General features: G+C 39.2%; 1 protein-coding gene across 2 annotated transcripts in view; it reads left to right on the forward strand.

Annotated features, from left to right (window-relative positions):
• The window catches only part of LOC147323653 (glutamate receptor ionotropic, NMDA 2C-like), a 64,815-nt gene that overhangs the window by 17,352 nt on the left and 29,879 nt on the right, over positions 1-17,584 (forward strand). For both annotated transcript variants that reach the window (XM_086304149.1, XM_086304150.1), the window contains 4 exons: positions 11,506-11,571; positions 13,222-13,410; positions 14,196-14,536; positions 15,115-15,229. In XM_086304149.1, coding sequence (XP_086160275.1) covers positions 11,506-11,571; positions 13,222-13,410; positions 14,196-14,536; positions 15,115-15,229 — 711 coding nt within the window. The remainder of the gene's footprint in view (positions 1-11,505; positions 11,572-13,221; positions 13,411-14,195; positions 14,537-15,114; positions 15,230-17,584) is intronic.

Consider the following 17,584-nt stretch of genomic DNA (forward strand, 5'->3'; position numbering starts at 1 on the left):
AGCTTGTCAGAGGTGTCTGGCACAATGGGACAGGTGGGTTGGATGGAGAAAGACATGCCCGTGAGTGCATGATTCTGTTAAGGGATAAAAGAGCTCAATAGTGCTTGATTATCAATAGGCCTGATGATGATGAATATCTTTGATAGTGGGTTTAAAAAGAAGCAGCAGCCGCCCGAGCCGCCTATTTATGGCTCCTGTCTCAGTGATCTTTCTATGGTGAACAACAAGGAAGGAGGGAATGAGACAAAGATGAAAAGATTGAAGGCTGGAGAGGAAGTGTGTCTTTTGTCAGACGGCACATACATCAAGCAAAAGCGAAGAAGAGGAAATTAAAGGTTAAGGAAGCGCTGAAAAACAGCATAAAGGCTGTTCAATGGGGCCTGCGAGGGAAGGAGGGAAAAAAATGTAGTGACGTGTCTCTCGGAGGAGTTAGAAATCAGAGATTGAGCGTGTTTTCTGTTTGTGTGTTCTTGGCTGGCTGGTTGTCAGTCACTGCAGTGTGCTGGGCGATCATTAGAGGGTGCTACTTCCAGATGTCGAGTCGTGGGAGCAGTGGAGCAGGAGGCGACAGAGAGGAGATGAGGATGGGGGCAGGAGCATGGTGCCGACGAGGCTGCAGGGGGAACAACAAGAAACTTTAATAACAAAACTTTAATTCAGTTGGAATAAAATTCTAACATCTGATATATGAATATTCTAATTATGATGGCAGTGATTGCGATAATAACTGTATTCAGTCTGAGGAAAAGATGCATCTTCAGAGTTGATGGGTTTTATGTTTTCAGAAACGTCACTTGGCCAAAAGTATGCAGACAACACCAAAATATCAGACAATCCAAGTGTTAAACACGGGTTTTGTTAAGGGTGTTTTATCAAAGTATGGTTATGAGTACCCCAAAACATAGGGTTGGGGTTGTCAAGTAATGCATTACACATCAATCTTTTCTTAAAAGTAACGGAGTATGTCATTTAATTACTTACCAGAGAACGCAATTTGTTAAACTATCTTTTACAGTGTAAAGCGTATGAACAAAAGGGCAACAAAGCAAAGATGAAAACTAGCTCAAAGAGAAGTTCAGGGTCTGGCTGCTGGGTCGGGGTCGGCATGCACTCAGCTTTACAATGACTTTGAGCTCTCAGCTAGCTTTGCATTAGCATCCTGTCTGTGCAGATGGCTATAAAGAGCCAATGTGTTAGCAGTATAATGCAGTTGTTTCTGTTCTGCATGCAGTTTGCACTTTAGAATCACGCTCTGATCCTTTTGGGCAATAGAAATAAAAGTAATGTCAGTATCTCCAATCCTCAATAGCTGCAAATGTCTGACTTTTTTCTCTTTCTATCTGCCCAGCGTGCTGATAACTGATTAACTGATATGTAATTACTAAATTTAGTTCAGTAACGTTACTATGTTGCTAAAAATGTAATGTGATTACAGTATGTGTTACACCTAACACTGCCACTACACAATAGTTGTATGTTAGCTGCAAATGTATATGCAACAGTAATCTGGTTTCTCCAGCTATACTCTTCAAATTTCCAGCAGGAAAGTTTGTCCATGTTTCTGAAATGCCCCCTTTGCAACAACGACACGGGATGATGTCGTTGTTGCAAAGGGATTAAAAGCATTCTGTATTTATTATTCCACTGCAAACAATGAATCGGCTTCATAAAATAACTATTAATTGTATAGGTTAATTAATTAGCAGATCAGGAGATTAACTGTTTTGAGGATTTAGATAACATTTTGAAGCCTGGGGCAGAGGTTTGCTCCAATTGGCGTCAGTGTTACTGACGCCAGTAGAGTCTGTTGGGGGCCAAGGCAAAAATTCACAGGGGAGTCCTCCAACCAGAGTTCGTCATCATTTGTGTTATAAATAAATACATAACTAAATAACTAACTAAATAAAATAAATGTAAGGGATTTTTTTTGGCTTAACAGAAAATGACAAAAAAGCAGCATATCAGGTAATTTGGAATCTTCAGAGTGCACATATAGTATAATCAATCATTTGGAGGGGGCACCCTATCCTTCGCTTTTGCTGCTGGTGTTATAAATGTAATGATTCTGAGAAAAGATAACAAAGAGACACTGGAAAAGATTCTTATACCAGTAACATATTAATACCATTAAATTATATTTGAGCACAAATTCAACTTTTGAATGTTGTTCTTGGGCACAGCATCCACAGTATAGCTCTACTTTTTGGATCTTTTTGATAGAACTTTAATAGTTCCAGTACAAAGGATACTTATGTGCTGGGGACTGCACTACAGATACAGAAAATACAATAGTAGACACACACAACAATGTATATATAGCACTATAATTTACATGACTAGATCTAGTAACTTAGAGTACATGTCCAAATTTCTTTGCATCAAAATTTCATAAGTTCTGTCAAACCTTAACATTTAGCTCAAATGCAACTTTAATGTTAACTAAAAAAAGATTTCAGAAAATTTTCATTCTCCAAATCACTCAGTTACTGGTGTCCTACAGAAAAAGATGTAAAACATTACTCTACAAATGGCAGAGACCATCTTCAGTTCAGCAACAATGCCTAAGGCCAAGTTGAGTGGTTATATTGTTAACGCTGTACTAGCGTCTATATTCTTTCACACATATTCCCATTAGGATTCAGGTGGGGCTCTATGGTGGCTCTGAACGTCATTCACTGCAAATGAAGAAGCTGCAAGCAGCTGAATGCTTTGCTGGTGGCATGCTGTGCCCCTCATCGGAGCTCGATGTTGGCGTCTGGCTCTCAGCTGATGTTCTAGTACATCACAGAAGTGCTGGATAGGGTTGAGGTCAGGGCTCAATGCCTGTCCACACTGTTGTCTATAATCAAGCGAAGTCTGCTAGCTAGGTCAGGCCGCTCGAGCTGCATTATGTCATAGACACGTAACATGCCTGACTCTCCCACTTTGGTGGTGAATTAAAGCTGCAAAATGTCCCATCCCTCTCTCTCCTGCTCCACATCCCTACCTGCTATTTCAATCCCTCCACCACCCTGCAGCCACATGCAGGCACCAGGGGAGTATTTACTTACAACTCCCCAATTTCCTTCCCAATTTGCAGTAGGTATGTCACCAGAATCAGCCATTTTTATACTTGATACGTTTTAATACCAAAATTCTAAAATCACAACTGTACATTTTTTAATCACCTGCAAGTGTTCTCGTCTGTCATCACTGCATTCACTAGAAATACTAGACATAACCATAGCAAAATCCCCAGTGGAAGATTGTAACCAGCGTGCCATGATACACCGTAAAAAAAAAAATCCTAAAAAAACAGTAATATTCTGGCAGCTGGGGCGCCAAAATAATACCAGAAAATAACAGAAAATAACTTTCTCATAAAAATACGGTTATTTTCAGTAATGACAATATAGTTCGTTGCCCTAATTTTACATGGGATTTTGCCTTTTCCGGGTGCTTTTAAACATTAAATTAGGAACATTTTAATGTGATTAAACAATGAAATTACCTATAAACAAGGTCAATGAATGCGGCAATATGAATAATAATACTTAAATGTACAGAAATATACAGTTAACAGTTGGTTTAAATAATAATAATAATAATAATAATAATAATAATAAGAATAGAATAGAATAGAATTCAACTTTATTGTCATTGCACATGCACAGGGCAACGAAATGCAGTTTGCATCCATCCAGAAGTGCTTTAGTGATATAGATATATTACAATATATATTAGCGATAATATAGATATGTGAGTATATTACAGAATAATAATAATAATAATAATAATAATAATAATGGATTGCATTTATATAGCGCTTTCGAGACCCTAAAAGCACTTTACAATTCCACTATTCATTCTCTCTCACATTCACACACTGGTGGAGGCAAGCTACAGTCGTAGCCACAGCTGCCCTGGGACAGACTGACAGAGGCGAGGCTGCCATATCGCGCCATCTGGCCATCACCAGTAGGTGATCCACTATTTCTGGTATCATCACATCTAACATTACTTTAATTATTATTTAGAATAGAATAGAATAGAATTCAACTTTATTGTCATTGCACATGCACAGGTACAGGGCAACGAAATGCAGTTTAATTTAATATTATTAAATCTCCATAATGTAATTTACTTAACCATTAATTCTCCAAGTATCTTGAAATCTACTGAAAAGATGATAGTAGAGAGCATGCAATAACAATATTCAATTTTAGTCACTTACAGTTATTTATTCACCTTTCAATCACTTTAATGTTAAAACTGTGTAATTTTAAAACTGTATATACTGTATATTCTGTGTATTTGTTATCTCACTCTCATTGCCTGTTCTTATTGTCCTTATATTCAACATTATGCTGCTCTGTTGTATGTTAATTGCCCCTTGGGGATAAATAAAGTCTTTCTAATTCTGATAACAAGTCAGTTCAAAATCCAATATGGGTGTTAATGGGTTAGAGTCTGTGTAGGCTACATATATGATTCACGTAATTTTGAGAACCTTTAAATTGATCCAAGAAGCAAACAAAAGACAATTACTTCTTCCAACGAAAAGACTTAAGCAGTTGAAGAGATAAAGATTAAAAAAAAACCCATGAGGCATAGGAACATATTACGTCCACAGTGAAGTGGACATAATAGCAATGACGTGATAGAAAAACTACCTCATCACCTCACCTCATCTTAAAAAATGTCTTTCTGAAAAAAACAAAACAAATAGTTTTCACTTGACATAAATATAAAGAGCATCATTGCTTTTGTAAATTGGGTTGAGTTCACTCTTAAAATAATGACAGAGGGTAGTAAATTATTTTAATAGCCGCCGTGAAACATTTTGGGAAAGGAGGAATTAATTAACTGCAGATGACAGCTCTTATCTGCTCTCGTGAAGCACTATTAAATCTCTCTGTTTTGCGCCATAAATGTTTGATCACTCACAAACAAGCTTTTGTTTGTTACAGTTACAAACATCAAATAATGAGCGACTGCACTGGCAGGCGATGATACGGTCTGGAATTTAAAAAAAAAGAAAAGCTGACAGCTTTATGTGGATGCCAGTAAACATGGACAAAAGTGCCTTTAAACTGTGAACATGATGGATTTTTGAAGCAAAGAAAGCGTTGAGTTCGAGCATTCGAGCATATAAGATCATCTATTACAATTTGAGGCTGTCAGTGGAAGATTATATTCAAGGGTTACCGTCTGAGGACTGGCTGCAGTCTAAGGTCACACGCTGGTCGTGATTTTGGTTCAAAGTGATGATGTGAGCCAGACAACTGTCACTGGATCACAGTGTACGTTTCTTTTTTAGGAGTTTGTTTCTGCTGCCAGACTGACCCGCTTTCTCTGTCTGTCCTTCTGCACCTCTGTTTCCTCTCTCCACCGCCTCCCTTCTGGCTCTCCCTCGGCCTCATGATCCAGAAACCACAGCACTCTATAAACAGGTCATGAGAAGAACAGAGCTGCTGCATTCACGTTGGATACAGTTTTCCATTGCTGGGAATAAAATCACATTAATGGCCAAATCCAATGAGTATGACCCAATAATTTCTAAAAGGCAGTCGGTCAAAGTAGTAATAAAAGTATTTCAGTAGTTTAATACTTTTCCTGACATCATGAAGAGATAAATGTCACTATATAAAGGACAAGTAAGTCCCCTAAAAACATTTCCATCAACTTCCATCGAATGTCCTTGATTTCTTCCACCAACCCCAATGCACCAAAAGATAATCTGATTCTGTCGCTGATGCTCAAGTCATCACAACTACTTTTGAAATACTGCCTGAGATCATTTCTTTTGAAGATATAGTCCCTTTCAAGAGAGAAGCTGTCACCAAGACCATGTCTTCAAAAATATATCTGTGATTATCGTAGCTTTAATGTCGGATAACTTGATGAAAAAAGAAAAAAAAAATTGACGAGAGCCTCCTTTCTTTCCTTTCTTTGTTTGTGCATCGGCCTTAGCATATTTAGAAAGATACATCAATTTTTACCTTCTTACAATAAAAAAAATTTCTGTGTCAAAGACCCAAAGGTGTAGACTGAAATGATCATGGTTGAAAAACACATTTATGCTTTGTTAAAACTTTACACCCAGACAAGAGGGTGTTAAATGTTGTCACATTTTTTAACCAACTTCGAGCAAAAGTACCATGGTATGTATCATAAATTCAGGGAGTCAGGTAGGAACTAATTTTTCATGGAATGAAAAATTAAACAAAAAATGCGAAACCTTTGCAGTTTACTGGCGTGATTTGTGCCTGTTTGTCGTTTAATACACACGGCTCACTCATTACAAAGTTGTCTTTTTTTTGGTGATGAAATTTTTTTTTTTATCATTCTAGAGGGTATGAATTTCAGATTTCAGAAATAATGTAAATTATATGCCATTGTCTTTGGAGTCAACATGTTAGAAAGCAAATTTTATCATTACTGCATCATTAAAATGCCAAAAGAGGGAATATCTCATACCCCCAGTGACACTGCAGAGACTGTGGAGCAGGTTGTTCACTAATTGCAGGGTTAGTGGCAGAGGTGTGGACTCGAGTCACATGACTTGGACTCGAGTCAGACTCGAGTCATTAATTTTATGACTTTAGACTTGACTTGAAAAAATGTTCTAAGACTTGTGACTTGACTTGGACTTTTACACCAATGACTTGGGACTTGAATTGGACTTGAACCTGTTTACTTGAAAAGACTTGATATTTTACCCCAAATATAAAATTTAACATGCATATTATATAGAGATTGAAAATGTGACGTCATTCACGGGTAGAACCGCAAAGGATTCTGGGAACTCGTGGCAAGCGGTACTAGCGCACGCAGGCTTTCAATTAAAATCAGTTATACAGCGATAAAAAGAAACACAAAAATGTCAAGAAGCTGTTGTATTATTAACTGCAATAGCCGGTCGCATGACAGCCACGGGAAGCCGACGGGTAAAGAGATCGGTTGTTATCGGATTATGTCGTTGAAGAGAAATTGTTCAAGCCATGTTTCCGAAGTAACAAAGACGCGACGGATGGCCTGGATTGCAGCCATTCAAAGACCAAATATAACGTCCCAGAACACTCCAGCTCACAGGTTAGTCTGCTCCAAGCATTTACACGAAGGTCAGTGTTTTTTAGTAGTTAATACGTCATTTTCATAACATAATTAGTGATATAGGTTACAAGCAAGTCTGGCGCTGAACAGAAATTGTCGCGCTATGCTCCTTTATTTATTGTGCATAAATAGTGAATTGTCCTGACACAATATTGCGTTTCGCTTCTGTTATTATGGTACATTGACAAGAACATATACTTTTATTCACAGGATAAAACAGGTTTTTTGTATCACTAATTGCCCAGTACGATTACAGCATACAATATTATTGTCACTGCTACATTTCTGTGATGGGTACCAGAAATTATTTCCACTACTAATTAATTACCGTTGAGCTCAAAGGTCCTATTAATAAACGGTTAAGGAATGTGTATTTATGATGACGATTTGTGAGACTGGTAAACTTATGATACGTACGATGGTCTTTACTTTCTACACGGTGCATTTCAAGGTCCTGCACCCATCCGTCGGTAAACTGTACCTGGGCTTGTTGCAGTGACCTGAAGTTACTAAACTTCATGAGTGTATGCGCTCACTCCAAGAACCGTATGATTATAAATATGCATATAAATATGCTAAGATGAGATAGCTGACTTCATCTAACTAGCAAATGTTGTCCAGGCTACGTTGGTGATACAGTTTTTTTAATGTGTATGATATTTTTGTCATGCGATTTTAAAGCCGGTCCTACAACCGCATCCAAGAATAACATGCAGCGTATCTCAGAACTGTCAGTGAAAATTATTCTTGGAGCTAAGTTTAATTGAGCTGCATTTTAAAGAGGTGCAATTTCACAATTTGTGTATATTTTCTAAGTTCACTATTTTGTCATGTGTTGAGAAAAACACAGATTTTAAAATTACATGGTCTAATATTTACATTTAGCATAACTGCAACATTATTTTTTCGTTTTGTTTTTTTTAAAGACTCGAAAGGACTTGAAATTCAAAGTTTCAGACTTGTGACTTGACTCGGACTTTTACACCAGTGACTTGAGACTCGACTCTGACTTGCCTGACATTACTTGAGACTTGAGGATAAAGACTTGAGACTTACTTGAGACTTGCAAAACAATGACTTGGTCCCACCTCTGGTTAGTGGTTAAATCCCAGGCCTCTCCATGTGCCAATGTAAGTGTCCTTGGGCTAGACATATAGGGCCATGTTGCTCCTGCTAATACGCAAGCACCTTTTATCATGGGCATGTTGTTATTACCCTTTGAAAGGGTGGACGAGAATCATATTTTATAATCTAGCTAGGGTTTAAAGATGGTGTTTGACAGCGAACCATTTACAGAAACACCATTATTGGATTTTCCTGTTAAATTGTCACATTCAGTATATTACACATTTGGTGTACCTCCAGAAAAGTGCCTTTATTTTTACTGTAGTTTTTATATTGTTAAGCACTTTGTGCAGCATCGGCTGTTTGAAATGTGCTATATAAATAAATTTGACCTTGACCTTTGACCTTTAAAAAATATAGATTTTGTGGGGAGAGCTGGCTTTCATGCCTCATTTTTGTTAAGAGTGCACTATACACTCACTGGCCACTTTATTAGATTCACCTTCAGTTCCTGGGTTGGACTGGGTTGTGCAATTTTGGTGAGGTATGTGAATTGCAGCCTCAGTTTCCTGTTTTTTTTCTTTAGTTGACAGAAGTGGTCTTCTGCTGCTTCATGGTTTGAGCTGTTGTGCATTCAGCGATGCTCTTCTGCATACCTTGATTGTAATGCGTGATTATTTGAGGTACTGTTGTCTTCCTATTAGCTCAAAGTAGTCTGTCCTCGCTGGATTTTTTTTCTCCTTTTTTTGGACCATTCTCTGTAAAGCCTAAAAATGTTTGTGTGAGAAACTGCTGGTCCCAAGAGACCAGCAGTTTCTAAAAGGCCAGCCTATGGAACACCAGGAACCAGGCCATGTTCAAAGTCAGTTAAATCCCATTTCTACCCACGTCTGAATTTCAGCAGATTGTCTTGACCATGTCTCGAGTCTCTGCTATGTGATTGGCTGATTAGATGTTTGCGTTAATGGGCAGTTGAACACCTAATAAAGTGGCTTGTGAGTGTAAATACATGCTAACAATATTGTTATTTTTATACATATTGATGTAATTTGTGAACTATCTGTGGCCATCAGATGCATTAATGGATGCTAATATTTGGCTGTGATTTGTGGTAGGGGGCTTTGTTAAGCAATTAAAATGGTAAATCTAGCAGACCTGTCTGGGTATTACTGTGTAATACATTTGTGTCCATATGTGAATGAGCATCTGTGTGTGCTTGACTGACACCAGTCACTCCACTGAGCAACGGTACAGTACAAAGTTCTCCCCGTGGAATGAGAGGACTGTGTGAGCAGCCACCATGTCCACAGTCTCCCTGTCATATTACCATACGCTGCTGCAGTAGGACCGCTAATTACGCTTGTGTGTGACAGCCGCACTGCCAAGGTGGTGAGAACAAGACGGCTGGGAAGTGGAGGATGAAAAGAGGGAGGGTGAACTCTGTCTCTTTGTGTGGGTGTGTCACTGTGAGAGTTAGTCGAGAACAGGATTTTGTTGTAATTCTCATTTGATTTCACTATGGAAGAGAAAGTGAATGTCTTCAAACATGTTTGATTCTGATGTGACAAACTGAATAGTGATGAAGCACCGACTTGACCGAGGAGGTCACCGTGTTATTAGCTTGTTTAATAGCTCGGGCACAACTAATTGTATTTTTCTCTTCTAATGATGCACCTCACCGCTGCATAGACATACTAGCTGAAGTGGGGCACTATAGCTAACCAGGACTGCCAATCCACAGCCATTTTTTATTCATTCACTGACAGCCTCAGTATTGCTATTTTTATAGCTATTTTGATGCCTAGCCCAGTCCGTGGTCTGGTAGCATTTCAACTCTGGATAGAGGTGAGTTTCAAACAAGCACAGACAGAGATAAAATTGGTAGAAATTGAGTGAAAGAGTCTGGCTGTGATACTTCTGTGGTATTCCTCAGGCTGCAGAACTCTCTTGGGCTTTGCAGAGGCTCTGAGCTGTGAGAGAGGGAAAAGCAACAGGAAGGAGCGATGACAGTTAGTCACCTCTGAGACGAGAACAGACTGAAAAGATCTGAGACCTGGTCCCCAATGGCACTTGACAGTTTAACAGTAGCTCTTCTCTCTCTCATTCATTCTGTTTGCCTTCTTCTCTTGTGCATTACATGGTATAGTACATGTACTATACCATGTACATATTTTAAAAAGACAATATTGCCCTGATCTGCGTTTCTTGCACCAACCTCCCCATCTTCACCCATTATTAAATGAAAACATATCACTACTTGTGTCAAGACCCTGCATATTCTTGCACCTGCTTACATCACAGGTCTGCTTATGCCCTGCAGCACCATTAGGCCCCTTAGATCTCCAACTTCTTTTAACTATCACAGATGCGGGTCTAAAAAAAGATAGGGGCAAAGTGTCCAGACTGTGGAAATTTATGGTTAACTCTTTTGTCTGGTTTGGCTGTTTGAATCAAAGTGCAGCCAATGCTTAGTCTGTGTATGAGTGCACTGCTAAGAGGGATTTTGTTCATTCGGAGGTAAACTTCAGTTAGGTGTGAAAATGTACGCTAACGCCTAAAACATAAAGAGAGCAGCAGGACTGAATATTTCCACTTCAGAGACATTGAGAGCCAATTTGGGGAATCAAGGCCCTGGAAAAAATAAAAGCATTTTTTCCTTATAGGACATTTATTCCTATAGGGTGCAGGTATTTTTGACAGCTATCTGGTGTTAAGGAGCTATTGCTAACTAGTTGCTGTCATATGTGTAAAACTATAAAGGTGTGCTTCTGGTCACTTTTTAAACTGCCCAATTAAGGTTTTTTAAAGACACTGCTGAAATCTCTAAAGATCTTTTATTTCAAATGCAATCACCCGTGCATCACCCTCTTAAAATGTAGTCCTGTCTTTGTCTTTATTGGTTCTTAATTAATTGGTTATGTAAGACTGTTCCATGGTGACTTTTAACATGGACCGTTTTACAGCTGAGCAAGGGAACTAATTATTTAAATAGACTGTTCTGCAGCTGTAACAATGTTAAGATGTTGCTAAAATGAGGACAAGCGAGCAAGTTCATGTGAATATCTTGTCAGTTTGGCTTCTGTTGTGACAGGTTCAACACTGTACCAGGATTTTTTGTGTGCTGATTTACTCATAATATTTTAGTTTTGTTCCATGGGTGAAAATATTTCACAACACAAATGAAATGAAACCCGTTGGGTACTCGATCTCAACACTTTTTTTAAACCTCTGTGACAGCAAGCATGAGCCCCGCTAAAGAAGTCTGCTCTGAGCTGCTGTTGCATCATCCACCTTCAGAACCATGACAACCACAAGCATTGAATGAAGCACTCTTTTTCATTGCAGGCTGAAGGATCCTCTTTCTTGCAGATGGGAGTCTCCCTGGAGCAGCAGGTCAACTGCATATTCAAGGTATGGAAGTGCATTATTTTAAAGCTGACAAAAACTTAATTCTTTCAGTTTTGAGGAAAGAAAATTCTAGTTCATTAAATCTTAAGAGGGATGAGGCTGACAAGTCAATTGCAGATCCCCAATTTGAATTTGGAGTTTCCATAAACGAATACAATCTGCAGCAGACTTTTATTTTACAATTGGCAGGTATATTTTTTGATTGATGTTGTCATTACTGTCTTGATGTTAAACCCAAAGTTAGGCTCGATACATTTCTAAATAAAAAGAGGAATCACTTCGGCCGTACAATCAAAACAAAACCAAAAGCAACTCAATACCACAGACAGTATTCAAATTACTTGGACACTATGAATTCATGCGTTTGTCAGTGAAGTGCTGTTGTGAGGCTTTAAGCTAAGTAATGTGGTTTCTGTCATCTTGGTGTTTTGAAACCTGTAGACCTTATTTTCACCAGGTGACCTTAAAGTCATGTGTTTACTAAGGTTACAGAGCAGGCATCTGAGGGCCGTTTTACCATAGACTTCTGTACACCCAGAAGTCAGATGACAACCTTTCTGCACCTCTGAAGCCTACTAGTTAACACTTTGTCTTAGTTGTTTAATCGAAATGGTAGTAAACTAAAGTTTTAGCCACAAGGAATAATTTCATAGGGAATGGAAACACTAGGAAACACAGGCAAAATCACAGGGAAGCATAGAGCAATGAGAAGTGAATACACAAACAAGGAAACTGAGGTAATGAGCCCAGGGGAAACTACACGGCAGGAACAAATAAAAGAAGAGACAAGTGAAGAAGAACTCTATCAAAAGAAAACACAGAAAGAACCAGAAACTGAAACATCGAGGAATCAAGATACTTTTTCATTCTCGTTGCCACATTTCTGAAAGCCAACATAATGTTAAACAGCAACAACAACAAGAATTCAGAGTTCACAACAGAAAAACCTTTGTCCAAAAAACAGCTCCATGACACTTTGTGCAATCAATTGCCTTTACCCCTTGAAACCAGTAGTTGCTGAGGGTAAAAGCAAAAGCCTCCTTGTGATTGCTTTGGTCACTTGCAACTTGCAGCAGTTGCACCTATCAAGCATAGATCATGTTTGCAGACACGCATAAGGTACTCGCCAAACAATATTGAGACTGAAAAATGAAAAACCAGAAAGGAGAATGTTTGTCTACAGAGCAAAAGTTGTGTTTTTGGAAACGTGCTGGCTGCAGCAAATTTTACTAACCTTTAGCCTTTCAAAAGTGTTTTAAGACATGTCGGCACCTTTATGCAAATTACAGCTGACTGCTGCAATCTGCTAGCGACTAAAGCAGCACCCTCTTTGTGACCTGTTTCACCTAGCAACAGCTCCAGGGCCCACTCACTAACTGTAACTGTACCTTTTTCCCCTTGTGATTGGTAGCTGAGGATGAGGAGAGATCATTTGGAAGAACTGAACATGATTTTTTAAGATGCAAAATTCAGACATTAATGACCCATAATAGCAGACAGTAGATATATTAATCTACTCTTTAAAACATAATACATTTGTCCAAGTTAGGGTTTACCATTTACTCTACTTCTTTACTTTTACTGCACCTTAGAGGATGTGACAATATTTTTTCTTGCAGCAGATATTGATAATTCTGCATGTGTCTGTTTCAGATGATGGAGGAGTATGACTGGGGCGAATTTGCTGTGATCACCAGCCTAATGCCGGGCTACGACACCTTTGTGGATATAGTTCAGTCCTACACAGATACTTCCTACTTCTTGTGGAATGTGCAGGATATAATGTCTCTGGAAATGTCCGTTGGAGCAAGTGACATGAAGCTCAAACGCATGCTTCAGCAGGTACGACAAGTCACTTTGAAATGTTAAGGGATTCTATTATCTGGGAGATTAAATCACAAGCTACTGTTTTCCTGTTTTAATGGGCAGTATGCATGAAACGCAGGGGCAGGAGGCAAGTAGTTGAGCCTATCCCAGGTGTCATAGGATGAGAGATGGGGTACACCGTGGCCAGGTCACCAATCTGTTGTAAGGCTTTCACACAGAGATAGACTAAAATGTTATTAGCTTTGTCTGTTGCCAGACGGCTATGACATTTTGTCTCTGTTCGAAGTAATGGCACTGGTTCAGGGTGGGTACTCTGAAGCATAATGTTGCAGCACTAGTCTTTTTAACATTAACGTGTAATTTAACATAAAGCAATATGTTTTTGGAGTCGTTTTCAGTGCTCAGAACTGACCAAATACTGAGTAAAAAGTGAAAAGTACAAAATGAGTGAAAAGGAAAGTAATCAGCCTGCGAGAACAAAGCAAAACACAAACCTCCCAAATGGGAAACAAGCTGTGTTCTGGTGGCAGACTTGGAAAATTTGCCACAGGCATCCCTCCTGCCTCCATATGCAGACCCTAATATTGCTTAAAACAGGGAAGTTAGCTCTAGGTGTTCAATATTGCAGCAGCTGGGGAGACGAGGCATCTTGTGGACACCGTGAGCTTTCCTCTTTAATGAGAGCTGCTTCTTTTGTTGTATGTAAACTTAGTAAACATCTATGTTATCCAAGTTAGCTGCTTCTGATGACTTAGTAGTGCAGCGTGCTCAGGATATTCTGATTTATTGTCCATCTGCAGTTGGACTCCAAGGTTCTGCTGGCGTACTGCTCACACGAAGAGGCGCAGTACCTTTTTAAAAATGCCGCTGAGGTTGGTCTGTTGGGGCCAGGCTACATCTGGATCCTCCCCAGTCTGGCCGTGGGCAACCCTGACAGCTCTCCACCTGCCAGCTTTCCTATAGGTGTAATCGGTGTGATTACCGACCAGTGGAGGAAAAGCTTGCGGCAGAGAGTGAGGGAGGGTGTCGCCATCGTAGCCAAAGGGGCAGATAGTTTCAAGCGGCAATATGGTTTTATCCCCGAGGGACACGGTGACTGCAACAAGCCGGCTAAACACTCAGACAACTACACTCTGTTCAGGTGAAGCAACACTATGCAGGTGGTACTTGTTTTCCTTATGTTCCCAAAAGCTCCAATATGTATCATAGTAGTTATTTTTTTGTGCTTGCAGATTTTAATAAGCAGAATTTAATCTGCTGATGATTGATGTAAAGCCTGTCTGTATGACTTTTCCATTAGTATTGCCTGGAATCTTTATAACTTTTAACTTATTTAACTTCTAGAGGAATTAACAGTTTTGTTACTCATTGAAATTTGTGCGAGTATAGCGCCTCTTTAGCATGTGGTCTGAAATGCTAATTAATTTGGATTCATTATAAACAGTCTAGTCTGTCATGGATTAATGTATTAAGAGACAGTGAAATCACTCAGTGGGAACACTAGGCTGTCAGACCAATCACCTGCCGCTATCATCGCCTAATGAGCTACTTCCAGTCTCCTACATTAGATTAAGCTCCCGGGGGGAGCTTTAGATTTAATTAGCAGGTGATCATTGTATGTGCATACATCCGTGTGAATGAATATGCATATTCTGATTTCTAGAAAGCAGAAGTCAAACTTCCTTGATTGCATACTGTTTATGTTTCTGTTGGGATTAGACACATGCTGAATGTGACTTGGGAGAGAAGAGATCTGTCGTTCAACAACCAAGGCTTCCTCTCAAACCCTTCTATGGTTATCATTTCTTTGGACCGGGACAGAATCTGGGACAAGGTACTGAGAAGCTTTAACTGAATTACACACACTGGCACAGAAACACACCATGAGCAGGGCAAGACAAAATGCATTTAAAATAAAATCTGGGATTTTGTTTCTCCTTCAAAATGTTTGCACTTTTTAACAGACATCATAAGTGTTGGTGTGGGTATGTGTATCATGCCTGTGTGCTCAGGCTTGTCATGAGTTGTTGTTTTTTTTTTTAGCAAAAATGATGGACATTACTTCCATAGGCTCAGAATCACAGCCTCTAAGTGTGAAAGCATCCAACTTAAAGATCTAATCTGGATAAATGCTGATAGTTTACACCTGAAAAACTGCATTAGACTTGAAGTTTGACATCATTATTTCAGATCAATAGAAGTGTGCATCTTTGTTTCCTGGTGAGGATGAATCCTTCCCGTTTCCTCATAACCATGCCTTGCAGCCTAGGGAGTGTTTTCAATCCCTTTTACGCACACAAGCGCACACACGCGCACACACGCAGTCAAAGCCTGAGGGTGTATTGAAAAACAGACTGAACAGAGAGACCTAAACGTAATCTCACAGCTACAGTTGAACTCATTTATTTCTGCCCTGGAAAGACCAACCTACTTTATCAATGTCACCTCCTGGCTGGTGTGTGCATGTGTATATGTGTGTATGAACATGGACATGTCATTGTGCTGAAGTGGGGTTAGGATCGTCTGTGCTTGTAGATCCTAAAATCACGTATTCTCCCTCCCCATGTTAGTCCCCGAGCACAGGTATTGACGTTCACAAGTTACAGATAACAAGACATCTGACAAGATGCCATACAAGCATCTAAATTTTGCGAATCCTCTCCCTCCTTTTCAATCCCATCTCATTACAGCCCGATCTCTCGCCGCTTGTTCTCCCTCTCCTCTTTGTGTCAGGTATCTCATCCGTTATAATGACATGTCGTGGAGTACTTGCTCTTTTCAAGCTTCTCTCTTTTCATTGTGACAGCCTGACAGTTTAACATGCTGTTATTCCTTATCATCATCTGAAGGGTGCTGCTGGGTGACATTTGTCCCCTTTCACTGCCAGGATCCTCTCCCAGGTCTTATCTTGTATCAATTTTACACCTATAGACTCAACACAGTAAATACAAAGCAGCGATAATCAATAAAATTATATACATGGGAGATGTGAATTGTCACACAGCTCTGCCTTTTATTTTTATTAACAACAGAGCTGCAATGTTTAAAGGAAAAACAGACTTCTTGCCCAACCCCAAAGAGTAGACAAGAGGGGTATAAGTGAGGTAAGTCGAATATAAAGTGGAGGAGGATCTCTTTTCTTCCTCTTTCCTTTGTTTTAACATGGCTAGATCAACATGGTAACTGACAGCGAACACATAAACTGATCTGGAGCTGATTATCCTCAGAGTTTCAGTTTAAAATTGGCTGGGAGGCCACAATTTTGCATATTGTTTCATTTACAGTATCCTGTTGGTATGATACTTGCCGAAGGAGCAGGTTTTTTTATATGCAACCTGTAGATCTTAACCCCTCTGTTACAGTAGTGCAAACTGCTGGTATCCCAGTGTCTCAGGAATTTAAAGGACTTTGAATTAAAGGATTTACGTTTAGTCCGAAACTAATATTTTTCACACTGCTGCATCTGCAACTGAAATTGATCAGTTAGCTTTGTAGGCTATTTATCACTAAAAATACCTATTCGATCAATAAAATAATTGATTTTTCTTTATTGTCCCATTTATGGGACAATGTCAGAACTGAACACACCAAACAACATTCAGTGTTTAAATATATACTGTTTAGTTTCGCAACTCTAAACTGCTGCAGCACAGAGCAGTAACTCACATTAATATATATTTATTTAACTGCTCTGAAGTTTTGATTAATGATTTCCTGTAACATTAATCTCACTTGCAGCAATAGTGTTGTATTCTTTAGAGAGCAGCACCATCACCTTTTCCACTGATAATGTGTATGACTGGAACAGACTGTGCCCCATCGATCCATTTTGTGCATAGGAAGAGTCGAATGATGTATCAGACACCCTCATTTTATATGAGCACACATAGAGCCTGAAGCTTGATAAAGGAAATTGCTATCCATTATCTCCAACTTGGGTTTTAGGTTTTGTGAAGCCAGCTAATGCTGGGAAAACCTGACTACTGTATGGTGAATTTGTAGGGGTGAAGTGCCTCCTGAATATGACTTACTGGCAAAAAACACAAGCTATGTGCAGTATAGCCTTTTCACTTCACCATTGTTCTGAAATAGACTCTAACTGACCTAAAGTGAGATTGTCCCAACAAAAAAAACAAAAAAACAAACAGTTTTATGGTAGCAGAAAGTTGGAAATAAACACAGGACCCAA

Source organism: Aulonocara sp. 'chitande type north' Nkhata Bay, linkage group LG8 (genome assembly GCF_057382095.1).
Source record: "Aulonocara sp. 'chitande type north' Nkhata Bay isolate Kocher_YH1m ecotype deep benthic linkage group LG8, A_spYH_male_GT1.1, whole genome shotgun sequence".
NCBI classification, from domain to species: domain Eukaryota; kingdom Metazoa; phylum Chordata; class Actinopteri; order Cichliformes; family Cichlidae; genus Aulonocara; species Aulonocara sp. 'chitande type north' Nkhata Bay.